At 37.8% G+C, this 27,718-nt stretch overlaps 1 protein-coding gene across 1 annotated transcript in view; it reads right to left on the reverse strand.

The window, feature by feature from the left end:
* The window catches only part of nrg3b (neuregulin 3b), a 219,955-nt gene that overhangs the window by 84,938 nt on the left and 107,299 nt on the right, over positions 1-27,718 (reverse strand). Inside the window, exon 2 of the mRNA XM_061028695.1 lies at positions 22,638-22,773. Coding sequence (XP_060884678.1) covers positions 22,638-22,773 — 136 coding nt within the window. The remainder of the gene's footprint in view (positions 1-22,637; positions 22,774-27,718) is intronic.

Below are 27,718 nucleotides of genomic sequence, written 5' to 3' on the forward strand. Positions count from 1 at the left end.
TTTTAAAATCCATGTGATCATCAGAAATGTTTTAATAATTAATCTTGGTCTCAAGTGCTTATAAGAGCTGTATGCTTATAGAATTGGGTGGTTCCAACAAAATTTGTTGATTTCACATTGGGGAGCAGTGTTATTAGATTTGAGAATGACTGTTGTATCTTACTTTGAATATAAACAGAGGACTGTGACCATACAGCTCATGCAACTGAAGGAATTATCAAACCTTGTCGAAAATTAACAGAAAACTGTTGCAGATGCATCTGCATTTCAATTTGACAACAATCTATAAAAAATTATTATTGGCCCAGGTATTAGCAAACCCTAGCAGAGGACAGAAGAAGAGATGCCAGCAAAGTGAAGGATGCAGAGTCCAGCAGCAACACTGGCAACACCTGGGTCAGAGAAAACAAGGACTAATGCAGAGCCCTGGTCAGAATAGCAGGTCGTTTGTTACTTTCATTAGAGCTGTCTCAGTGTTACTGTACACTGCAGTCTGAGGCAGATTCATGGAGGTGATAGATAGAGAGCAAGTAAGTGACTCAAGAATGCAAACTGCTCCGTCCTGGCCGAGGGACCTTGTAGCAAACTGAAATGACTATTTTATCGACTACTATATTGCAACCGAACAGCAAACCAACATGTGTTGCAGTGATGGAAGCGAGCTTAAAAGCCTTCTGTATTTTTCTAATAAGTTCCACGACCAGAAACGCGGTAAATCCAGGATCAATATAATATTAGACCGATGCAGAGCTGGCTAAACACTGAAGCTTCTGGTTCTGCAACATGGCAACCTGTGTGCACATCGGCTCTAGTCAAGAGGGGGCGTGGGGGTCAGCTCTCTCCAATGTTTTGAATTTGGACTGCAGTACCAATTTTAAACACTAGGTGTCAGAATCACATATGGCACCTTCAACCACTGGTATAAGGCTTTTATAACATGATTTACGAGAAACTCCCGATTGAAGAGAAATAAAATGAAAAACCATAATGAATGAATAACCATTCTGTGGCCCTAAAACTGTCCTGCCATTTGTTGTTTGCTTTCATTTCTATTTCCCTGGCAGTAAGTGTCCAGTCTTCTATATTTATTTGCAATTATTAGATAAATAAATGTTTGTAGCTTCAATCTGTTCAAGGGGACTAAGAGCATTCTATTCAAAAGTACTTTTTATGTAAAAACCTCCTCAATGGAATTCAGATAGTACCCTATCTACAATTATTGAGGCATACTTTAATTTCGCAGTGACCTCAGTGACCGACCGGCAGCATTGTTGAACTACTATAAAAGCTTGTTCTCACAACGGCCTTCCTTCTGGCAGATAGAAAAGTTCCAACATATTATGCTCTGAGAACACCTTACTATTTCTTTTTTTTTGTCCTTTGACAATCATTCTTTTTCAAAGTCTCCTGTAAAGAGGTAGCCAATTAGACAATTAGAAAGAGATACTGCGGTTCATCTTTGTTGTTAACTTTTCATTTAGGGAGAAAGCCATGGGGGAAAAAACAGCATGGGGTGACACTTGTGAGTTTTGCTCAAAACAACGATAGAAAATAAAATATGAATCTTGCTGCTGTAAGAAGATAGAGATGGTCTAGAAGAGTTGTTTGTCCAGGATTTAATTGACTTCTAAGTCATAAAATTAAAAAACAAATTCACAGATATCCATAATATTTCCTATGTTACCAATATTTTTATTCTGATAGTTTTCTGTGAACTGTATATTAAGCAAAATATCTGATGTTAATATTTAAGTGTAATGCAAAAGAAAAGGGTTTCTGGTACTGCTGCTGCCAGTGAGAATCTAACTCTGAAGCTATAGTAGAGTAGACATTTTAGCTCATTGTTTTTTTTTCTTCCTTCAGTGATTCCCAGAGGTTCTCATCAACTCCCCCACATATTCTGTGTATAGCATACCATATAACACTGTGGCCAACTACTTCTTGCATGATGCAGATTGTTATCTTCTTGTGTAGCTTAAAAAAAAGAAACTGGCCAGAGAAGAGAAGTAGCTGGGGAAGAAGCCGAGGATCCAGTAAGTAAGGGAGAAAGACAACATGTCAAATGAACAGTGGACAGTGTGCGCAAATTCATCAGGTATGTCTAATTTGGAAATGAAAGCAATATTAAATCAAGGCTCTGTAAGTAAAGTTCATCATAATGAACTACTTCTAAACTAATATTTCCAATTATTGCAATACATGTTTTATAACAGAAGGGATGGGATGTAGCCACCATGAATTTAGCCGATTTGATGACCTTCAGAATGCTAGCAGCCCACTCAAAGCTAGCACGCCCCTACTTATACATCATTTTAGGCCTAAATATTAGGAGAATGGAGTTTGACTCACTACTGGAGCCAGCCTCAAGTGGCCACTCAAGAAAATGCAGATTTGTAGCACTCTTGTATTGGTTACATCTTTCAGCCCCTGAGGATGCTGCTCTGAAGAAACACACTTATTCTGAAAGAACATCTTTTTATATTCCAACCAACTCACTTCCAATGCAGCTAGGTCAACATGGTGTTCTTCTTGCTGCTGCAAAGGCACTTTATATGGAAGTTGTCGAAGAAATGTTACACTCCCATCTAAATGTAAACTAAAGCTGGGCTCTGCACTGAAGCTTTAACGGGCCAGTACACACCATGAGCAGTGCTCGTCTGATGGTTGGTTTGCTTTGGAAACTCCTTCTCTATACACCTTTTAATCATTGGATTAGGAAGGGCCGTGTTTGAAGCTTTCTTTCCGACACATTCCAAAAGGAACAAGCTGTCATTTACACCATCTTCGAGCTGTGATTGGCCTGTTGTGCCAAGCTGAGAAAGATGCCAGGATTTGAACTCTTTCGTTTGCATAATTTGTTTAGCAAGTGCAACAGTTACGCCATTTCTCATCTGAGTTGAGACAAATGTAGTAAACAACCAGAGATTGTTCAGCTGTGTTTCTCTCACAAACATGCGTCTTTGCATTTTTAATTCTTACATACAGCTAACTCCGGTTATGTCTAAGCAAGTTTAGGGTTGCAGTGAGTGAGTTAAAAAGGGTTGAATAGTTTTCATCCCGGAGAGAATGTGCTGAAATGTACGTATCCACACATTTAACAAGAATGTATAATGGTGGGCACCTCGCCGTGCCTTCAAGTGTGGCAATTCAAACAGCTGTAAACTTATTTGGTATCCAAACCAAGTTGGACAGCATGTCAGAAAAAGTAGTTCTGATCTTGTAACCAGCCCTCATTGCTCCACTTACCACAGATTTATCCTTCCCAACAATCTGATGTGAAATGCTCATTAGAAGCCTGGTTGGGAGTGACGGTTAGGACAGATTATTCAGTAGAGCGAAGGCTTTACACATTTATCCATCCATCTTAATCACTCTAATTGACTTGTGGACTGGTTGGAGCCATCCCGATAATACCAGAAGCGTTGGATATCAGCAGCAGCATGAATCCTTTAGAGGGGATCAATGTTTCTCACCTGCCATGGCGGATACACGCTCTGTAGGTTTAGTTTTGATAATCATTCATGCGGCATCGATATGCATATTAATGCATATGTGATCAGTCAGGATGCGGTGAGATTAGCACTCTTGGTGTCAGTGACATATCAGGAGCCAGTGAGGATCAGCTCAGCTACATCCCCGTGTGTGTGTGTGTGTGTGTGTGTGTGTGTGTGTGTGTGTGGTTCTGCTTTTTCTAATCGCTTGTAAAGGATTGAGATAAAAAAAGTTTAAAAAAAAGTAAGTGCCAGTCATTCTGATGACGTCTTAGGATTTCAAAAGTTTCCTCATGTGGCCGAAACTGTTTGAAAAGAAACCGCTGTTCTCAATGTAGCATGACGGTATGCACTTGTCTCTCCCTCTTCTTGTCTGAAACTATTATTCATCTCATCTCTCACTCGGCTACACGGGCGCTAATTGTTCTGTTTTACAAGAAAACTTTTACCAAATTTATTAACTGCTGAAAAAAATGGATTAGTATGCCATCTTTCTCCACATTGTCTATGGATTTGTGTGTCAGCTAAGGTAATTGGATCATTGATCTGTCCTTTCATCCCTTTATTTTGTCTTCTCAAATGTAGTAAAACCGCTCTCTTTGGAAAGGTGCATTATTCAGTTGGTGTTTTGTGTAATTAAGTGCAGCCTCATCAAGTTCACCTCATATAGTCGGATAATAACCATCAGCATAACTCAGTACTACTTAGTACTCATTATTTTCCTCTTCACATGTTACTATTATTTAAAAACACTCAAACTTCCCCAAACTTTCACTATTTATAGACAAACACCGGCCCAGAATTCCATTCGGCTGCAAGTATTTGGCGAGAGTTTAAGGGGTGGGTGCACACTCATTTGCACACATTTGCATGTCATTAGCACTTCAAACCTACAAACTTGAAAGGCTTTCCTTGTCAGGACACTCTAATCTTCCTCCCTCTCTCTCTGTCTTCCTCTCTTTTGCTCTGGCGGACTCTTTCCCAGGTCTGTGCTCTCTCACACGAGTCGTGATTAAGAGGGCTCAGGACATCAATTAGAAAGTTGAACCTGCTGCACAGACTTATGACGGCTTCTCAGTTATTGATATTTATTATGTAGCATGTTGGAGTTTACAACTTGGGCTATTCTCTTGACAAAATACAACAACAACAAAAAAAACAGAGGAAATTCATTAAAAAGTGAAAGTTTGAATCTTGAAATATGGCCATCCAGAGTTTTTTTTTTTGATTCAACAAAGCTGAAAGGTTTTGTACTACAAGGGAGCTGATTTTTAAAGTGTATATTTCAGGTATATTTGTGTATAGTTCAGGGCTGTCAGCATTAACTAGTTAAGTGTGATTATTTAGAGTCTGAAAATAATGCATTTTTCTTTTTAAATCGCATTCTATTTTGACGTTTAGGCCCACCGTTGATAAGCCTCCACAGTGTCTCCCTGTAGTCACAGTGATGGAAAAGAATGACACTGCTGTGTCTTTGAATGTCTCATTTCCCTTTAAAAAACTCCTAGACGGATCAGTTGACGAGTCAAAAGTAATATCCACCTTATGACATCAAAACATTTCACTTATTTTACCGTTCTTGATCCAAAACAAGTTTTTTTCCCCCTTTGGTTAAGTTTATGTTGTAACTTTCGATCTACCAAAAGGTCCTTATTTATTTCAAAATAAAAGCAGGGTTTAATGCAAACAGCAAGTAGAGTACTCTTAGCTTAAGACTGTACAGTAATTCAAAATAAAAGCCTAACAACTTTAATTTTTAAATACGAATATTGGAATTACAAACATGCTATAAAGAATGTGAGTAATTATATCTATAGATATTTAGCAATTAATCAAGAGTCACTGTCAGAGGGTTTTAGATGTGTAATCAGAAAATGATTTAAAGACCTAAATAATAATATGTATGCATTTATCTTGTACAAGTTAAATTTTTTCCTTAAAAATAAATCACAATTTATATTGAGAAAATAAAAAAATATATCATAATGTCAGTTTCCAACATGATTCCGCCTCACCCTGAACCCTACTGCTGGTGTTGTTGTTTAGCTGCTGTGTTTGTGGTTGCTGTTTTGATTTCCTAAAATAAATGTATTTTTTAATTAGTTTTCTTAACCTACCATGCAAATGTGCTCAACAGATTAGATAGAGTAATTTGTTAAGATGGCTTTCAAACCATCTCTCTTTCTCTCTGCCTGTGTTTATTGCATGTGTGTGTCAGAGGAGCACTGTAGTATCACTTTACAATCAAGCATTCCATGCTGCTTAATTACTTTTAATTTCTGGTAACCAGCACGCTCAGGCAACACTGATTAACTCCTTGAACAATGTTAATACAATACACATTTAATGAAGATCATTCATTATTTGAGAAGAAGAAAATCAAAATCAAAAATCGTCTTTAAAGAGAAACAACTTTGGAAACCATGACATGTGAAATCAGGGCAGACACACTATAGTTTGATTAATAATTCAACTTAGGACTGTATGCATAGCTCTTTTTTCTTAATATCATAATATTAAACATATTTGGTGTTCGACACCACGTCAACATTTAATTAGAGATGGCAGGACCTTTCATAAAGCAAGTTCTGCTGAGATGAAGAATAGTAAAGGCTATGACAAGCAGCAGACTGGCACACTTGCAAAAAAAAAGAAAAAGAATCAAAAAAGCCTCAATGCCATCAACATCCAAAAGCTCAAAGGCATTTCAAAACATGTAATCACTGTCACATTTTCCTGTAAGATGTTCCTTTCCACTGAATTGCTCGGAAAAACGCAGAGTTCGACAACATCGCCCCGTTTCCTATCAAGTTTAGACAGCTCCTTCAACTGAAAGAACTTCTTGATGCAGACTAAAAGAGAATACAGCATACAGTGACTTTGATTGTAGTGGGAGCAAAGAAATAAAGGAAAGAAGCACTGCTTGTATATTGTGGTTTAGTAAGTACAGATTTAACTTGGCTTTAAGTATTTAATTGAATATTGATCCATTACTTTGTTAGGTTTTATATCTAATGTGGCAATCCTAAAGAGAGTGCTATCTCAAATTCATGAAGTCTTCTTGTGTTGAAGTAAAATACGAGAAATTCCTTCGTATTTTTTTTTATCTTGTGATCCGCTTTCCAGTACATCTCAGCAAGTGCAAACATCACTAGAACTCTTTGACAAGCACTTGATGTACTTTGAAGAGTTGGAAGAACAATGGAGATCTCTTTTCTTTTTTTTTTTTTTCTTTTTTTTGCTGTTGTGATGACATGTGAGGAGTGACACAGACTTCACAATACGGCTGCGTATAGCTCAAGGAAACCTGCGAGACTTTCAGTTTGAGGTTGATGAATTCAGCAGTATTTCCATAGCGATGGAAGACAAATGTGTGTGGCCCCACTGCACATGCTAAATTAAGCAGAAGAAAGTCAATCACCAATAAAAGCCTAAAACATATTGACACATAACCAGTCAGGGGGGCGGGGTTAGGGTCCCAGAGATGCCCACAGTAGTCCCTCAGTTCATTATTTATCAAACCAAAGGCTGTGCAGAGGTCAAACAGAGCACACAGCATTAGCTTCAATGTCCGCACATTAAAGATCTTTGGGTTTAGGTTATAGGAGAATTATTGGGGATTTCTTGAGAGGAATGAGTAAGGCTCCGTTTATTCAAGTCTCATAAAATAAAAATGCACTTTCAGTTGACGATTCATTTCAAGAAGTGAGGCCAATATCGAAGATCATCATACAACTTCAGGCATTGATATCATCTTTAAAAGGAAAAAAGACGACCATATAAAAGTATTGCTCAAACAATCTAGAGATGATGATCTTAAGGTGTAGGAAATTAGTAGGTTTTCATGTTGTCATGCTTTCATTGAGATCACAGTCAGTCCGTAAGCTTTCAAATTTGAACATGCACCAACTTTTCATGAACAACATTACGTTTGCAAACATGAGCAAAATACCTAATAGCATTAGATTGGTGGGGAGCCGGATAGCCTAGCAAAAATGACAAGCAGCCATGTACAGAGGCCTCTGTCCTTATCGCAGCAGCTGTGGGTTCAAATCTGACCTCGGTCATTTGCTGCATGTCAGCCCCATTCTCTCCTCCCAACGTTTCCTGTCTCTCTTCAGCTGTCCTATCTAATGAAAGCAAAACGGCCCCAAAAAAACTTAAAAACGTTGGCTTAGTTAAATTTCTCTATATGCCGTACACAAAATTTGAAGAAAAGGCTTTTCACTACAACAACACTGGTTCCTTACAGTGCATGTCTTTTACTTGGCTCCACTGTTGAAGATACTGACTCACTAACATTATTCTAAAATCTAAATATAATGTATGTGGACACAAAATGCATATTAAGGATCTTTTTGACACAATTTTCATTCTACAAAATCACAGCTAGAGACGTCTTTTGTGCAAAGCTATGCCTTAATTAGCTAGTAATGGACGCCTATTGAAATCTGGGAGCATTACAGTTAGAGTCACTGGCTTGAAATAAGAAGCAGTACCTTATTCATCCTTTACCCAAGGGTCACTAAAAAATGTTTTGGGTAAATCTTCTGTTATCATCATTCCAGGCTGGCTTGTAAGAATGGAAGACAGGACGGTCACAGTTAGCTTAATTGCTGTGTGTGAAGCTAAAGCATCTGTTTCTTCCATTTGACTTCCATTATGCAGCATTTGAGTTGATACCACACCTTTTATACAGGCGTATTCAATACACATCTGTCAAGTACTCTGTAATCATGACCCGTACAAAAGAAACACATATAGTTTATAGCTTCCAAAAAAGGGCTCCCTGAAATGGCATTTGCATATAGATAAGATGGCTTAGCCTGGAAGTGGGCGAGCACATGATTGACTGATGTGCTTAATTCATATTCACTATAGTAACATGAGATGTGTGTGAATCAACAGTCATTTATGCTGGCTGTAAAGTACATGTCATCACTGACATGTAGGAAAATGGTCATGTTCAATGAAGAAAAAGTTTCAACAATATTAATTACATTCAATGAAATCAATGGAATGATACCAGCACTGAAAAGTGGTTGTATAAGGGATGTTAACCAATGCTAAGCAAATACAGCATCTTCAATGACTATAAAATAAAAGCAAAAATCTGTATGGTATCAGAATCAGAATCAGAAATACTTTATTAATCCCAGGGGGAAATTCGGTATATAAAATTAGTTAAATTATAGGCTTCCTTGATCCCAAGAATTATAATTAGAGTTTATTTTCTGAGAGTGTTTTGTTCTAAATGTCAAGTCCTTGACCTGGATTTCACTCTGGAGACTTCTCAGGTAAGACAGCCCCTTTGGTAACGGCGCCGCGCTTTGTGTAAAGGAGAACTGAAATTATCTTTAATGTTTGTAGAAGCTCTTTCAACAGTCAGTGAATTCCCCTCAATCCTCGCCGTGTCAGTCAACAAACATCTGTATTGACAAATGAATATTTATCCCCAGTTTGCTTGTTGTTTTCCCGAGAACACGGATTAAACCAGTCGCTTGGTAATTGATCTCACCCTGAGACAGGTTGAGGTGGAACAATGGGATTTATCTCTGCCTCACTCTGTCTCCTTTCATTTGTTACTTTACTTAATTAAATTCTAATTCAATTCAGGAGCCTTCTATCAATAGACACGGACAGATCTCCTGGGCGAGTAGCGTGGAAAACCCTCTTGTGAAAACACGTCAGGGAGAACGAAGATATCAGGAAAAATTAAGAATCGCGTCAGATCATTTGATGATGAAATATCACCATAGTTAAGCACCACCCACTGTGCCTTTTTTCTATCATGTTTCTCTCTTGCGTTCAACTGATCGCTCCTTCCTTGAATTAGCACAATCTTTTGGCTTGCTTTTCTAACTAACGCTAACCGTTACAAGCTGCAGCTCAGACAAAGCTGGTGAAGATGCTACAAAGATGGCCTGATTCTTACACTGAAGAAAGATTTAAGAAAGACAAGGCAGAAGGAGGGTTCAGGGGATAAAAATGAAGGAATCCAGACTTGGCATAATTTTGAGCTTGATCCCACAGCTATTCCATTAAAGTGACATTTTTACTCTACATGATACCCTACAAAAGCACAGAAGTTTTACAAGCTCTGCTTCAATTATTCTCCAATACAGCAGCCACCAAAGCAGAATAAATGGCTGAAGTAAAAAAAAAAATGTCTCTTTTTTTCATGAAATCCCCTGTAATAATGTAATCAAAGGAGCTCCCTCTGGTGGAACAGGAATGACAATCCTAAGCACTGTCCATGGAGTATATTTCAAAGTCTAAACTGCACTTGAACTCTTGATCTGAGACATTCTGCCACCTGAGCCCCTTGGGATTGGAGGTAAGCGACATCCTCATCTACCATTGTTCCAAAGATTACTTTTAATTACTGCACACCACCTAGCATCTGCCCTTTTTCTATTCCTTTACTGTCTGGTCCTCTTAACAGAAACAGACACACTAACAAGTCCTTATGAAAACCTCCAGAGACCCCATCTGAATGTATGTGTTATATACATGTATAATAATATAATAATATTATATATATATTTAAAAGTGTTGCGTCTAAGTGTTTTCTGTGCTCAAACATAATGATTTGGCTTGACATGGTCTCTATTCTTTGTCCACTGCTGAAAATCATTTATTCCTACCATCAGTAATGAGTAGCAGCTGTTATCCTTCACCAGCTGAGCTCTCGATGAAATGACAAGTAAAGTGCTGCAGGCTACTAACCGAGGCTGTGCTGCTGCCTTCAAATCGAGTGCAATCTCTCGCAGTGGTTTGATTCAAGTGCTCAGTCATGGTTTATCCAAAGTCTTTACATACATTTGAAGAGAAATGGAAGAGAGATGCTTATGTACTTATGTATGTATGAGTGTATCTGTCATCTAATTGTGCACAAACTACTCTAGAATTTTGATTTTTGAAATTAAATTATTATAAAAAAAAGTGTCACCTCTGGGGTAAATATAATAAACTTTAATCAGTTCATAGGGAGGGTAATGTAAAGAAAAATTTACATGTGGTACTCAATTCCATGGTGAAATGTTCCTGGATTCTGAAGATGCCTTGCTTCCAATCACACCAGCATACTTTTCTATTTCTCAAAAAAGACCAAAATGTTTTTTTGGATGTGTTTGTGGAAATAGCTTTAGGTCTCTGGGGAAACACTTCCCATGACACTGTTTGACTGACATTTGAGAGCCACAAAGATACCACAGATGTGTTAAGGGAGCTGGGAAGTGACAAGGATTCCTGCCCCCCCACTCCACCAAAATAACAAATTCTGCAAAATCACTATTTTAAAAGAAACTACAGATACACTTTTCCACAGCATGTAAGTGATCTTTATGTGCATGGAAACGTCCTGACAGGGCAAACATGCTTGTGCATGAAGACAAACAAAATCAATTATTTTGTTCTTAATGAATCTTTGAAAATATGAATAATAGCAAACCTTTCCCACAGTCTGGAAAAGCAACCCTCAATCCCACACGATTATCTGAAATGGGTAAAGACTTTTGTGTACTGTACATTTGGAAGAATGTTTACCTCAAAAAGGTAAAGCTAGCTGGACAGGCTAAGTATTTTTTTTTCAAGCAGCGCAAACTAGCTTCGACTTGATAAAATGGAGGAGCAATTTGGAAAATGACAGCTAGTTAGCCTAGCTTGCTAACATAAGCCCAGAGTTGCACTTTGTGGTAGCCTATATTTTAAGTTTTTCAACATAGATGTTAAAGTAATTTCTTTGGTTTTTCAACCACAAGTGATGGAAGCCATCAGACACTTTACAATATTCAACAACTGAAAGGATAATTTCTCTAAAAATGGAAGTGAGTGGACAGGCTTACTTACCTTATCATCAACTTAGTCATAGCTAGCTTTGCCAAGTAAAAAAAAAAAACACTCAAGAGCCATTTTCACCTTAGATAGGTAAGCCTAGATTTAACCAAAACTAACACAGAGTAGAGGGTTTGTTAAAGCCCGGAGTCCTATTTATATTACACGACATTTGAAGATACACTGTGAACTCTGAGTACACCATGCTGTATAGCCTTTAGCCTACAAGTGCTCAAACAAGACTTATGCACCTTTAGCACATGTAGGCAATCGACTTCAAGTGGTATGAGCTGTTACAACATTTAACTTGCTGTGTCAGCTGAAAAGTGATGGAAAGGACTTACTATCCCAGTTATCAAGCTTGGCCAATTAGCTTCTGCACTTAAAATGGAATCTCCACTCAGAAAATGAAGAGGAGATATTAGTTAGCCTAGCTAGCAAACGTTAGAATTGAGTCAACTCAACTTTTCTTTGTTATTTCAAAAGTTAACAGTTACATTTTCTCTCAAAAATAAGATCTATTGAGAAGGTTTGGTCATTTATAGGTACTATAGTGTAGTTTACTGTATGAAATAAGAAGATACATGTTGCCAATTAAATAAAAAAATGGTTGTATGGTTGTTTTTTTTTTCACGAAGCTGACATGTGAAACAGCAAACAATGAACCAACACCCTTTTAAAGCTGTAATTGCTCGCACGGTGGATTTTCTTGACAACATGTCTATCGCACGCTCATTAAATCCTCCAGCATGAAAACAAAGCAGCCTTTGTAAGCCGAACATAAACACGTGATTCTTTCATCTTCTCTATGACGACTCTGCAGAGCGTCAATTATAATGCTGTGAGAACCTCAGCAAAAGGCATGGAGGGAAGAACTAAGTTGTGTGTTTACATTGGTATTCATGTATTGGTAATCAGTAAGGGAGCAGTAATTATGTTTGACTTGCAGATGCTCTGAAGAGCCAAGTGTTTTGGAAAGAAATTGGTTATAAATTTAAAAGGAGGAGCTGTATTATAATTCAACATGTAGGGCACCTCTAGTTTTATACGATTAATTCACTTGAACAAGAAACTTAATGTGTAAGCTGTATTTGGTCCCAATGGAAGAAGATGGGTTTGTCATCACATGCTACATGCTACAAAAAAAAAGAATTATGTTTCGATTCTTACTTAGATCTGAAGTAATAACTTAGACCTTTGTCAAGTAATTCTCCTCAGATCTAATAGGATCGAACAGCACTGTTATTACATTTTGTGCTGCATGTTGGAGGTGTGTGGGAGCTGCCAGCTTTCATTGATGCTGTTCTTCTTATGGCCTTGTGCCTACGTGATGAATGTATAACAACCCTCCCCCATCTGTCAGGGGGATGCAGCCAACAGGTAAGTCTGCTCCCACGTTTATAATTGTGTTGCTTTCATAAGGCAGCTGGGTGGGGTTGTGTGGGACATGGCCCATTGGCTTTAAGCCTGGAGAACGTCCTCCCTAGCAGGATGGATCAGCCGAGGAGCGACAGCATCGTGGATTAGTGCGGCCTGTCAAGGTCTGACGGTGCAGTGACAATTTAATCGCTGAACTGGCTCCCCGTAGAAAAGGGGAAGATGAGAGGAAGAAAAAACAGGAAAGGGAAGTCAAGAGGTTGTGGTCTTCATTTATATGATTCATTTTGTCACATCAGATTCTGTTAATACTGCTGTCAAAGTCTCCGGGGTCCTGGGGAGGAGAAAAAGCGCACAAACAGGCTCACAGTGACACAGCCGAATGCACACAGGCACTCTGGGCCTATCCTTAAGCTTATTTATACCGTAAACTACCAATGGAAACAACTCCTTTTCTCATGGGGAGCACAACAACATGCTATGTTTTTGATTCATTTGCAGGATTTCATGTGATTCTTTATCAGTTTAGTCAAAACAAAATTTAAGTACACACTTACAAAGACATAGAAGTTACTGCATATTTTGATTTTAAAGGAAATAAATCAATGCTCATTTAAATATGATCTAATATCTCTTATGTCAGCACAGCCTTGCAAGGAACAATCAAATGTGCACATTTTGTCATGCATTATTCACGACATCAGTCATTCAAACCATTAGGTGGCAATTATTTCAATGTCCAATCAATCTGAATTAGCGAACGGAATATAATGCAAAGTGATGACAGAGCATTTAAAACACATAAGTACAATGGCAGAGAAAGTATAAGTGAGTCAACAACTTCTTCTCTGCCTCTGGCCTCTCACTAATGAGGGGAGAAGTTACCATGGCAATAGTAGACATGAGCTACCTTGAGCTTTGCCAGGCTGTTAATGTGCACACAAGCACAGAGACACACACAAACAAAGGGAGGTGATTTCAACCACTATGCAGAGGAAAGAATTCAAGCTAGACGATTCGAAATTTACGGAAATTCAAAGGTGTGGTGGCACATAAAGACACCTTTGAATTTTTCTTCTTTGATCTAAATCATTAAAAGCAGCAACCGATGTCTGCTGATACGTCAGTAGTCTTCATTATTGGTAGTATTATATGCACTTTGACTTTCACAACCCAAGTAATCAGAGCCTGATTTTAATGACGAAATATTTTAATAACACTCTTTTAAAGTGTTGCAAGTTTTAGACTTTTTTCTGAGATGTTTTTTATTTCAAGTTAGCAAGTCCTTTTGTTCCTGATTTCAGCAAAAATCACAGAATAAGAACAAAGGCATCAATTACTCTATCGGCTGAAATTAAGATGTAAAACCGTCTTTGTTCAAATCCCTTCTTTAGAATTCAAAATGCACCCCGTTTCATTCTCAAGCAACCCTTGTATCAACTTATGCCCTGAATAGTAATTTTACATTGCTATGATATTATTATTATTATGGATTTACATATCAATTTGAATAGGGAAAAAAATAAAAACCCTCAACAATGGACGCAGTATGGTAAAAAAAAAAAAGTGCCAATATAACAATGCAGTTGATATTTTTCCTCTTTTGTTTCTCTTTTGCGAGGTGGCGGCAGGCTATAAAGCTAACTTGCAGCAGTTTTGCATCATCCAGGCAACACAAGCTTAGCCTCTGCATGTGCAGCGTGTTGTTGATACAATGCCCACACAAGTTAGGAAACATTCTGTTGAAAAGGAGGCAAGCATTTTCCACTGAAGGGAAACCGTTTTCCTCACAGTTTCTTTGTTTTTTTCCAAGAGGAATCTTTTTCCATTTTAAGTGAGGAGTAAATTGTGTGATTGTGCAGCACAGACATGATGTCACTGCAGAGAGAGTATTGCTTTGAAAAAAACGGACATGCTCTCGTTGTTTTCTGGGTTCAATGCCCTTAGTAAAAGCATGCGGCTCTGTGTGTTACCAGAACACAACACAATTCTGCAGGTGGTGTCCCAACTCCAGCGCATCTTTATTCACACTAATATATTCCACACCATCGTTCAAGCGTGGCTAACTGCATGCTTATGGTTTGCTGAGCACATGTCAGAATGATACTGCCAGGCACCTCACATCAAAGTCAAAACCTGCCTCACTGAACGGGTGAAATATTATAAAAACTACAACCTGCTAATAACTGTGTTGAAAAATGCAAACAAGACTGAGGGGTATCATCAGAGCTGAATGAAGGGCATCCATGCAGAATAATCGATTACGAAACAGTTATTTCTATAAGATATTATCAAAAGCCAGAAGGTCTCTGGAACCTGTTTCACTGGATACAGTCCTGTTATCCACAGACCTTTCAAATCTGAGCCAGCTGACGCATATCTCTCAGCACCACCAATTAACCTCCAGTAGAAACTGTTGACATTTTCTAAAACACGCTGTAGCAAAATGACACAAGCAAAACATACAGTTGACATTTTGCCATGAACTTGGCCATGCTCAAGCTAAAGGAAAGGAGCAATATTGTTTGTGACAGTAACCATCACTGAAGCACGCAAATCCTTGTGCCAATAATTACCATAATTTGCCCTTGGAGCTGCCCATCTGTGTAGATATTATCAAAGTTTATAGTGAAAGACATTATGCTACTTTCTAATGGGGAAAAAATGCTTCTTATATATATACTTGTAGTGTATTATATGTTAATCTCCCTTCCCTCTTTAGCCATTGTGCTAGCTACTCTTACAGTTTAATTAATCTGACGGTACTCTCTATAATCAAAATGTGCTTTGGATATAGGATCTATGTTCATTCATAGTCAGGGCAGTATCAGTATGCAGGAGAACAGTAAAGAGCAAAAGAGCCAGAATGTATTTGTAGTTTGCAAGCCCGAAACCCATTAAAAGACAATTATAATTTCAGCAATCTTTAGAAATAGAAATCTGCAAAAAGTACAGATATAAATCCATGCAAAGTAGAAGGAAACTCTTGCACTTCCGGCACTCCACAAATGGAGGTCGGTGCTCTCAGAGAAGGGCTTTAGATCTTAAAAAAACATAATTCAGTGGACTCCTCTCAGACAGGATCCAAAGAAGGAACTGGAGAACATGAATCACTTAAGGCAAATTTATTTAGGTAGTCCCTGAGAGTCAAACAGTACAGGAACAGATTTGAAAAAGATAAATACATCCCGACTCACAGCGAGCTATCACTCATTGGTTAATGAAAGTGGGTGGTAAGCAGGGAGTATACCGGAACTGTGACAGCACCCGTGTGTAGCCCACTCATATGACATCCCATCCCAAATGTGATTATATACAATCTACACTATTTATAAGACAACAACTATTTAGATTAAACTCCATGTTTAGCCGATCTATCTGTGTTACCTCAGCTAAAATCACAGTCAAAAAACAGACATCTGCTAGTAATGTGGATTATTTTAGCACTGATTTCACATAGTTTGCTTTTCTAGCAATTTAGCAGTTTTTTAAAAATATTATTAGACAATCAACATCATCTGCAGTAAATACAAATCTAATTTGGTTGGCAAAAAGTCTCTCCAATTTATCTTTAACATCTCAAGTTGTTATTATTCAGAGAATTTAGCACTTTTGCATTTTTCTTTGAACATTTGGCATTAAGCAGTTTGTCAGTTTCTTTAAACAGAAATCGGCTTAAAGTGCAGACGGAAATCTGATATCATCTCTTAACTCTAATTCCATTACCACATCTCACTTTGCGAATGCAGCTGAAAACAAAGATGTCATTTATCAATATACTGCCAGAGGCTATTTTGTGCACAAATATTCGTTTTTAAAAGTCGAGATTGATCTGAGAACAGTGTGGTGCGTGTACTTACATTTTTTTCAGTTTATTCGGCAAAAAATGTTGCACTTAAAAAAATGAATTTCTTTGTAAAGTGTAGTTAACCTGAGATATTCTGTCAGTCACTGGCCGATCAAAGCATCCCCACAGTCTGCCACAGGTTTCCTTTTGTATCTCTGCACACCAACACGTGAACACTCACATGAGCCAGCAACAGTTCTCTTAAGATCACAACCACACGTGTAATCTCTTTCTTGTGTTAATTCAATTTAACATGCCATATATCGTCCCACAGCAATCCTCCACTTCTGGCACAAGGACATATTTTCCCCTTGGGGAGAAGCTTTAGCTGCATTTTTTATTCCACATTCACCATCACAAAAAAAAAAAGTCTCAGTGCTGTGGAGCTGAAAGAGGAAAGCAGGTGACAAGATTGGCTTTGACTGCCAGCTCTACCACACCTCCTGATAATGTATTCCTCCACCTTTGGCTTTTTTTTTTTATATTTTCATTTAATATATGCATTCTACTTTTGTTTGCTGAGTGAGTCTGACATCTCGAAGAAAAAAGCTAAGTGTGCCATCGTCTTCATCCCTCCTTTATAATAAGAATTGTGTCAAAAACGTGTTTCTCATCCTGCTAAAGGCAGACATCTGATGCTTAATACTTCACAATAGATCACTTATTCATTTTGCTTTTAGCTTTCTGTCACTGCACAGATCTAGCACAGTGTTTAAATAAGAACCTGAATACTTTGGCCACATGGGAGGAAATATTTGTCATTTAGCTAAATGTCTGGCTTGATGAAGTAAATATTTTCTCTGTTTCTCCTCTTAAGACCCGCTGATTAAGATTAAATTATCTTATTTTTGACAAAATACAGTGTCCAAACTCCTTCTTCAATGTGTTCTTTGATCTAAAGGCACTCTAAATTACATATTGTAACACATAAGTGTTTTGCATCTTCAAATAATTGATACTATTTAATTCAATTCCATCTCATTTGTTTGAACCATTGTTGATCCAGTTTGAGTATATAAGTATGAGTCTAAATTTGCCAATTAAGCCTTTTTCAGCCATTTTTTTCACAATCAAAGTAAGAAATTCGGGTGAATTTGGCAAGACACTAAGTAACAGCTGGGTTTAAGCTTCCATGATGGAGAATTAACTAATTCCTACTATCTTTATCCATGGAGAGAAAATATTTACACGCTACAGTCATATGTTTAGCACCACTCCCTACAAAGCCTTTGACTTTTTCTACATTTGTACTTAGAGTATAAAGGAGCCCTAGCACTGATGTGGAAGTAGGTCTTAAACTCAAATTTGCATGTTTATTTTGGGAGCCTTATTAGCATTGGCAAACTCGAGCATCCGGCAGAGAGGGAGAGGAGGAAAGGGGAGGGGGATGCAGAAAGGAGGAGGAGAGTGAAGGAAATGTTTCATAACAAAATAAATTGATTCCCAACTTCTAAACTGTGTTCTCATCCAACGATCCAAGTGTTTAAAGATTGTTCTGACAACTCGACGTGTCTAATGCTGGAAAACATCCAGCCATCTATTATGCTCTTTACTGCATGGCCTGGAGGAGAAGATGACGTCAGAAGAGAAATCTTAAGAAAAAGCTTGACTTTTCTTTACTTTAAAGCAGACAGTAGGAAATCCGCACTTATTGTCATGAGGACGCTGCTCTGGCATTGCTTGGAGCGATGATTGATCAACAGTATCTCCAGCACCAGAAACCTGGGTTTAATCATCTGACTTTTATTTCTTCAACTCACAACTTTTTCCATTGTACTTGTATCCAGAAATGTGCAGTGACATTATACTTCCAGAGTATCTCAGACAGGAAGAATAATAGAGATAAATACTGTGCAGTAAGAATATAGGAGTGGGACATCAGCAACTCTATTATTTGCAGCTCTAACTCATTGTTTGGGTTTTTGTCAGTACATATGGTTGATTCCCCAAAAACTAAAATCGTGGGCAGCCATTTTCAGCACACAAGCTGACTATCTGCTACATGCTCAGCATGAAATGGCAAAAAATAAGTAAACAAATGCCTGGTGAGGACAGTAGAATATTTAACGAAACAAAAAGAGACATATTTTCTCTGGAGCTGGTTGACCAAACCAGACCACACCGGAATCATACAATTTATAAAATGACTCTTCAGTTTTAACGTTCATGTCTCCTCCTCGACCTCAAAAGAATGGCCCAAGTAATTAAAAAAGGCACATACACTGAACAAGCAGTATAAGTAAGAAAAGAAAGCTGTCTTCAAGGATTTTTTTTTGGCAGACACCGATGTTCGAGCTTGGCTGTCAGTAGCTTATTTTTCGATGCTAAGCTTGTTTTCAGGGAGGGGTTCCGTCAGTATTTATCGTTTAAGAGTTTTTTTTTTTTAATAAGAGCCAAATTATCTGCAGAGGTCTCATTGTCTCTGAAACAATCAGACCCCGTAGTTAAAAGCAGTGAAATCACTGAATGCAGCAGTTTCACTTTATAAATAACTGTTTCTCTAAACCTCTTTGGTGAGGTTCGGGGGCTTATGAGCCAAGCTGGTGCTAACTTTAGCTCACCATGCTACGCAACTAAAATCCTTCATCCTATTTAATGGTTTACTTATAATGTTGTTGGCTAAGAATGTTTAATATTCCGGCTGACAGCCAGCTTTTATGGAAAAACTCAGATGAACATACTGTACATCTTACAGTGAGAGTCAAGAAGAAAAAGGGAATGAAAAGTTGTAGGCTCGGTTGGAAGCCAAAATAGATTTGGCAGCCAATATTCTGAACTAATAGTTTATCAAGGCAAAGGGTTTAAAGCTCACACAAAGCTAAAGGATATTTTTGGTAGTGTGTGCCACAGTTTTGATTACCCAAGATTTCTTCAAGTCATTTCTAATTTCCATAGTAGAAAATACCACAGTTCTGCTGTTTATTTTAGTTATTTTGGAGTGCTTGCAATTTTTTGATGCACCTTTAATGTTGACTTCAACATCCATCTGCTGCTGCAAGTAAGTCATCTGCAAAACAATCAATTACTATCCTGTTGAAACTACTAACACATGAAGTTCCATAGCAGCTATGGTATTAAACAACATCAGCATAGTGATTATAGTGCAAAAATGATCATCATATTTTACTCACTTCTTTTCAGGACTTCTCCCAAGCAAAGGGAGCAACCTTTCAACAAAAGTACTCACAAACCTGTAATCATTCTTTCACACAACATGCACTCAGCTCAAGAGGAATGGGCAGACAGTGCCTCTAGGTTAGGCCCTCCAATTCTTCCTGAGTTCTATATGCAGTCATTCATCCTTCGTTAATTATAGCCCTCAGGCTAGCCACTACGAGTCTTCTGGGTTTTTTGATGCTACTGCTGCACAGGTGGGATGGTGCAATTTGTTTCTGGCCATCATAAAATGACATGTCAACTACACCAAGAGTCCTATGTATTACCTTGAGTGTCCAATCAGGAAAATTATATAAAAATTATATAAAATTATCTTCAGAAAATCTCAATAAACACACTTGTTTTAAAAAAAAAATATCATCAGAGTGTTGCTTCCTGCCATTTACAACAATCTGATTTTCCCTGGTTACTTCTAAAGTTGTATGTTTTCTGAATTATGAAACAAACAATACTTGAATAATGACATTATTTTGGACTACAAGTTGTTAAGGTAACTGTTTGCTATACTGTTAACATATGACCGTCTTTATGACTGAAAAAAGACATTAAGGCCTACGTGCACTATTTCCCGACTGTTTTTCAACTATTTTTGCCCAACATTGACTTTTCTAAGAGGCTTTGCTTATGCTCATGCACTCATTTATAATTCACCACTTTTTTCTCTTGGATGAAGATTTGGGCCCTTTAATTCCAGGTAGGTATACTAATGAGCTGTTTTTCAATTCAGCACCATTCAGCACAACTCTTCCCTCCGAGAAAATGTCTTATCATGTATTTTTAAAGTGATGTATTTTTAAAGGGATACAAATGTTATTGCAGAAAGAAGAGGAGATACAACAGGCTTCAAAAGGGGGACATGCAGGAACATACAAAGAACTCAAAGGCCTATACCATGGACCCACACTTTTCTCTATATTTGCATGTATATGTTCATAAATATGCAATGCATATGATTACATTCATATTATTAATACGCCTGCTTTTAAAGCATACTGTTTCGTGTATGTGTGTGTGTGTGTGTGTGTGTGTGTGTGTGTGTGTGTGTGTGTGTGCGTGCGTGCGTGTGTGTTTTTTTTTATTTTAGTACACTTCAAACAATGGTTGGTACCAATTCTCGTCTAGAAAATGCTTCTGATACAGCCTAAAGTGCCCAATAAGGCATCAGCAAGTATGACTGTATCTGAAACAATAAGATACCATACAAACAATAAGACAAAAAGTCATCTTTTTAAATAGCAGCAAGCACAGCAACCTAGCCAGAGCTGCAGCCATGGAGATATTATGGCTTTTACAGAAAACGACTTTTTTAGAGCAGTGAAGAAGAATTAATTTCAGGTATTATATCATATGATAATAAATGAACAACAGAGCGGTGCTAGAGAAAAGATAACTCTAGTCAGAGCTACACTAACTAAATTAGTGTCACTCCAATGACACAGCACATACAGTACGGAGGGGCTGTGGCTAAAACTAGCTTAGCTTGTATCTTGGTTATTTTTTTTATTAATTTTAGGTTTGGATTCCCCACTGTTCAATGTTCAACATTAACTGAAGTAGTTCACATTAAATTACGATTTTCACCACAGAGGAAGTCAGAAGGCTGCTATAGTCTGGTAGCTAGCTGAAGTTGTCACAGTTGCTCTGCTTGTTTTTAGGTTAGAAATCAATCATATCACATCAATACAGGGTTAGTAATGTAAATCTGTCAGTTTTTAGACACTAGCGCTGCAGATCAGATACTATGGTATCTGATCAGTACTTTGAATTGGCTTACTTGCAAAAATCAGGTATATACTGTATATAAAATAGTTAGCATACCAGAAGGCAAAGTTGCGACTAAAAAGCATATTTTATACCATTTAATATCCATATATATAACTCTTTGACTTTTTGACTCCCACTGCAAATCACTTTCTGATTTAAGTTTTATAAAAGTGTGCCTTCCCTTTATCACAACAATAAAGTAACCTAACAAGCTGGCATGACAGATAAAGGCTTGCAAAAGCAAGCAAATAGGTTTGTCTAATGCGTCAAAAGGGATTGGATTGGTTGCTTCAATACGTTTTATCTTGGATATTGACAACATTTTAGTTTAGCCCTCCACACTATTTGCTGTGTCAGTCAGATAAGAGTAAACTTAAAGTGGTCCCATCTATCTCTTTTGTTTGGCAATCAGGCCTTGAGCGACTATTTGGGTGAAACAAAGAGAAAATAAAGAAATGGAAAAAGGAAAGTGTTATAAAATATCAGCTTCTTTTAAGTTAGATAACAGAAGAACCTTATGAAAGCCCTTCTTTACATGTAGCATTAGAATGAGCCCAAAGTGAGATTCCAAAGAGGTCATATCACACAACATTAATGCCAAGGTTTACACATAAAGGAATGCCGTTTCATTACATTTCATTTTTAATAAATGTTTGTCAGGCTACATTAAAGTCTTAGTTAGATCACAATTTGCTCTCTATGTTCTTGTTAGTTTGCTTTCCTTTGCTTTTGTGTGAAAAAGAGAATAAGCTGCATCCAATGTGAAAAAAGCATCTCTGATTCCTCGGTTAGTGGTGTCGGTTATTATAGATTTCGGTGCATTCAAGGTGCATTTGCAAAACCATTTTCCTGTGTTTCATCACCCTAAAGAGGCAGTCTGTCAGCCTTGAGAGGAAAAAGAAACAACTTGAATGAAAATGACCCCAAGGTCAGGGATTGAAGAGAAGGGCAAAGCGAGGAAACGTCAATGCTGAAAGAGAAACCAAACGCCTTACTCACTCACAGACACACACACACACACACACACACACACACACACACACACACACACACACACACACACACACACACACACACACACACCCACACCCACACCCACACCCACACACACACACACACACACAAATAAGGATCAGTGCACTCACCTGCAATGTCTGTGAACCCCAGCCACAGTTTCAATGATAGAGCACTCTCCCTCATTTAGACAAAACGCCAGGTCCTTGTCGTCTACACACGGCTTAAAGACCTCTGAATGTAGACTAGGAAGCGTGGGGGCCACAGCTGGAGACAGAGAAAAAGACAGAAACACAGATTTAGTCACAATTGAACAGCAAGTATGAATATAAAAGTAATTCCTCTCACTCTTCCAGCCATCCTTTAAGCAAATTCAGCTTATACACACAGGAACATTTCTTATTTCATTAATTTCTTTAATTTGCTGTTGCACATAGACGCTTTCATGGTTTTCAAGTATATTTAAATGTCTTTGTTTTTAGATGACCACTTTCTACAAATAGGAGAAGAAGGATTTTTCCATGTTGATTTCTGAAACTCTTTGGCCTAAAGTAAGAGTAGTGCAAAGAAAAACTAACCTTCATTTCTGACTTTGTCTAAACTATGGATTTATGGGTTGACAGTTCCTGACATCAAACTGAATTAAAATAGAAATGGAGGTAACACAGATTTTACTGACTGCATTGACATGCTTTAATATTACCATTGTTATTGGTATTGCACTGTTTTTGGCTTATGTGTACTAACTGTTGCATCTTTTAAACAAATACACTTAAAAGTTATACAGATGGAGGGCCTCCATTACTGTCTAAAAATGGATTATGTAGTACCAGACAGCATGCAATAGTTTTTAATCACACTAGAATGGTAGCTTTACTTGGAATTGGCCAATTGGTGTCAGAATCTATATCAGAGAGAAAATGGCATTTAAACATCTTAACATTTCTACAGGCTTCCTGTATTTTTTTTTGTTTCAAATGAAGCAGGTCAGATTCAATAACATAGTGACTTCCTGGTCCTTCTTTTGTAAACAGAAAAATAACTTCCAGAGGTAAGGATTATAATATGTCAAACTACCGAGAAGCTGAACTGTGGAAAAAAATGGGCGCAAAAATGGTGCATTAACTCTCCTCTTCTAGTCTGACCCTACGCTGCTCTCACATAAAGAGCATGGCCACCATGCACCAGCACTGCAATGCAGGGTTCCCCACCCTGTGAAATATGCACAGCTGTCAGGTGTGTGGTCACAGTGACGTGAAAATATTGTGTGCTCACATGTGCAACCAACCACACGCTAGTGTATGCAGATATGCCATCAAAATCATTAGAACATCAGAGTGTAAGCAAACATATACACACACAGTAATTGTCTCAGAAGCTCTTTCACTCCACCATGTCGTCAAGCTTTCATAATTGGATTGACTGGTATAACACGCAATACCTTGCCAATACAATTGGATTACACATCTGAGTCTGCGTTCATCCATTTATATTATGCACACACATGCACGTTCACACACCATATTCTTCTAATTGTCACTCCGAGTCTATTTCTATCATCCTTTCGCAGGGCGTCTGACACATCTTTGTTGCCATCTGCTTTGTGTGCCTCCACTTCTGTTGTCCAATGTCCTTTCCCAGCTTGAGCTCGAGGCTCAAGTGACCAAAAAAAAACAACCTGGTAATCCATTTGTTGTGCCCCAGTGTCCAGTTCAATCTATGTTTTGTTTATGACCATTGATCGATAAATCCAAGGCTCTTGATGTAAGGCCTGAGAGATGATGAGAGATCAGAGGAAACACAAAAAGAGATACGTGGTGCTCTAGAGGCCAACCAAGAAGGGGCATATCCAGACTTTTCTGATTAGTGTGGGATGGCTAAGACTGGGGCTCTGACTTATACAGGAAGGGGGTGGATGGGCATGAAGTAGTGTGTGCATACCAAGTGGCAACCTCAGGTGTTAAAATATGGAAGCCAATGCAGAGGTGCAAAGAACTATAGTTAAATGTCCACTTGAGGCTGGCTGCAATAGTGACTGAATCCCCATTAGGGCTCCTTTTAAAATACCTTATTAATATGAATTTGGTATCAAGAGCCCATTTTTTATTTGTACACACTGTGAGTGTATATACCAATATTCCCAAGTTTTAGTTTAACAATACAGCAAAATAGAATGGTTACTTCTTAATCTTTAGTGCTTCTTTTTCAATCTTGATTCTTTAAGGACTAGAAAAGTAGATATTTCTCCATAATTCACCAAAGAACTGAAAAAAATCTTCTACTATAGATTTGATACTTTGAAATAACACAAAAGCCACTGACAGTCTTTTCCAACGATAAGTTGATTGAAACACAAGTCTTGCTCTCTGTCTTGGAAGATCGACAATGATAGTTTAGGAGATTGGCGATAAGATTTCAGGAGGCCATCCCAGGGAACCCGTTGGACACGCCCCTGCAACAAAGACTGTACTCTGCCAGATTACGAATGTGGAAAATATCACTAACACTTGTTGCCAAAATGTTATCTTCAAAATGATTTGGGCTCCCTTTCATGTTTTTTAAAAGCTCTGGATTCTGTTGCGCGTCTTCTTTTTTGATTTCTGGTTGAAATTATTATGAGTTCACTTTTGAATTTTGTACATTAAAGTAGGTCCCAAACCCATGCTGACTCTTTCGCTGTCTTTGCTTTAAAACACACTGGATTACTTGTATCTTGTACTATTAACTGCACATATTCCCTCAGTGAATTGTTCAAGAGGTTATCTATTCCAAGCTGCGACTTCAATAATAGAAAATAGAACACAACGTACTGCTTTGTTACACATGTCCCTGGTAATGATTGTAATCATAGTTAAAGCCCCTTCTTATTCAAATACAAGGAAGTGACCACATGTGAAGAATGTCCCGCTTGAAGTACAAAGACAATACAAGCTATGTTAGGTCAGCAGTTAAGGTTTAAGCACATGCAGCAAAGCTTTTCTGACAAAGAAGTAAATTGATTTTGTGCTGTAAGCCCCACCATTGATAAATTTACATTAGAAAAGCCAAGGTCATACAGATACCAAGCACCCTTTTAGTAACTGCATCGCAAGTCATCTTATCTCTGCTAAAACTTTATATTTCCACTTGTCACTTATCTTATTTCAAAGAAAGAAGGTTTTCCCCGAATAATTTTTTATACACTCCTCTGGATTTAAAGTGGTTCGAGAGCGGCAGCATTTCATTTGTCATACGTTGTTGACAGCGCAGAGGGATAGGGTGTGAACTACACAAGGTCAGAATGGTACCAGTGACACAGCACTTTGGGAGTGGAAGATAATGCATAACTCCTGCGTATATTTAAGCACAAGGGACACAGCTCTCACAAAACTCAAAAATAGTTGTGTTCCGCTGCCATTTCCCGTTGTAGTTTCTTATACAAGGACTACATTTTGGCCGATACAGGGTCCCCCTAATGAGTACTAAAACATAGCTGTATACTAAACCTGTATGGATGTGATGATTCCTCTGTTGTATCCACAGCACAGTAGGCCTATACTGAAGGAATCCTAACTTAAAACAACATGAGCGCTTAGATACAAGATGAGATAAATTTAGCAGTAGCCTTGCTAAGGACAGCTAGGCTAACAACAGCCCAGTAAACAATAGCTTGGCTAAAGTCTGTTAAGCTAACGACTGCTTGGCTAACCACAGCATGTCACTATGTGTTTTTAACTGTTTAAAAGGTCTTAACTTTGAATTTAGGAACAGATTTGAAAAGTGTAATGCTAAAACACTGATAATTCACATTTTGCTAGCTTTGACTTATGTTACACTCTCTGCCAGCAGTCACTCTGGTTGTACCTGAAATCAGTCAACAGTAGTTGTTATTGACAGTGACCATATTTCATTTTGCTGCGGCTGTGCTTTCTGAAAGAAGAAATAAGTCGTATTTTTGGGGACTAATAAATTATTATTTAAGATTATTGAATCAAGGCATTGACTAGCTTAATTGCTGGTTCCAGATACTGCATTTGAGGCAGCACTGAGGCATGTATCTGCGTTATTACGACTGTACTCTATGGCCCATTAGAGCAGGCTTTTTGTACATTGGCACATGGATTTTTCATTACGTTAATATGTCAGTTTTATACTCGGTGAGCAGGATGACATTAGAGTCTAAAATAAAACATTTTACAGCATACTTTATATGTACAGAGGTTTTTTTATTTTATTTTATTTTTAAAGCTGTTAGTTCAACATTTTTAGTAGCTTTTAAATTGCACCCATACCAGTATCCCATGAATCAGTTAAAATCTTGGACATAAAATGCATTCATATCATCTTGCTGTCCATTTTCTTTAAACTGATAAAAAGAAAGTGCTAAGTCTCTCACCTGTCATCCTACAACAACATACAGGCTATGCTCTAGTTCTACAAACGGCCTGTTCTGATTACCACTCAGAAATTTGCTAAAAATGAACTCCTTACTCTTAAAGGATTACCTCAACTCTTTCAGCCCTATTTGCTGCATCCAAAAACAAGCCATCTTCAATTATGTTAGGCCTTGAGCAATACAGGCTGTCCATTTCTTATGGTTTCCTTTTTCATCACTATGACAGACAAGAAATGAACCAGCACCTGTCAAACAGGATCTTATAGAAACTGTTCTTTGAAAATAGCCCTGTCTTAAGTAGAGTGAGTTAATAAAGCAATTAGTCCGTTTCCTGAACGCACTGGAGCTGAATAGTGATAATGTGGGTTTGTTCGTATAGATGCATTATTTTCTGTGTTGTCATTTCCTGACTAATAAGACACTGACCATGACAAGTCCAGATAAACCCAATGGAACCATGCAGTCAAACTAATTAAACGCTGAACCTTTTCTATTCAAAACTACTGAAAGCATATCAAAGCTTTAAAATAATTAGCTTCATCTTTAATAATAATAGCTAATTAATGATGTGTCGCCACTTTAAGATGCAAAGTCATGACTAATTATAATAAACAAAGCAAACATGTTAACATTAGGTTAATTATTAGGACTTCAAATGAATCTTTGTATTTAAAAAAAATCACAATGAAAACTCTCTGAACTGCCATGTAGCTAAAACAAACATGGAGGAAAATGTGCTTATAATGGCAGCTTAAGTGGGAGCGGGATTCATTATAGACTTTTTGGAATCACTTTCACATCTCCCCCTCTCCCCTTGCACAATCCAGATTGCAGATT

This window comes from Labrus mixtus, chromosome 21, assembly GCF_963584025.1.
Source record: "Labrus mixtus chromosome 21, fLabMix1.1, whole genome shotgun sequence".
Lineage (NCBI taxonomy): Eukaryota > Metazoa > Chordata > Actinopteri > Labriformes > Labridae > Labrus > Labrus mixtus.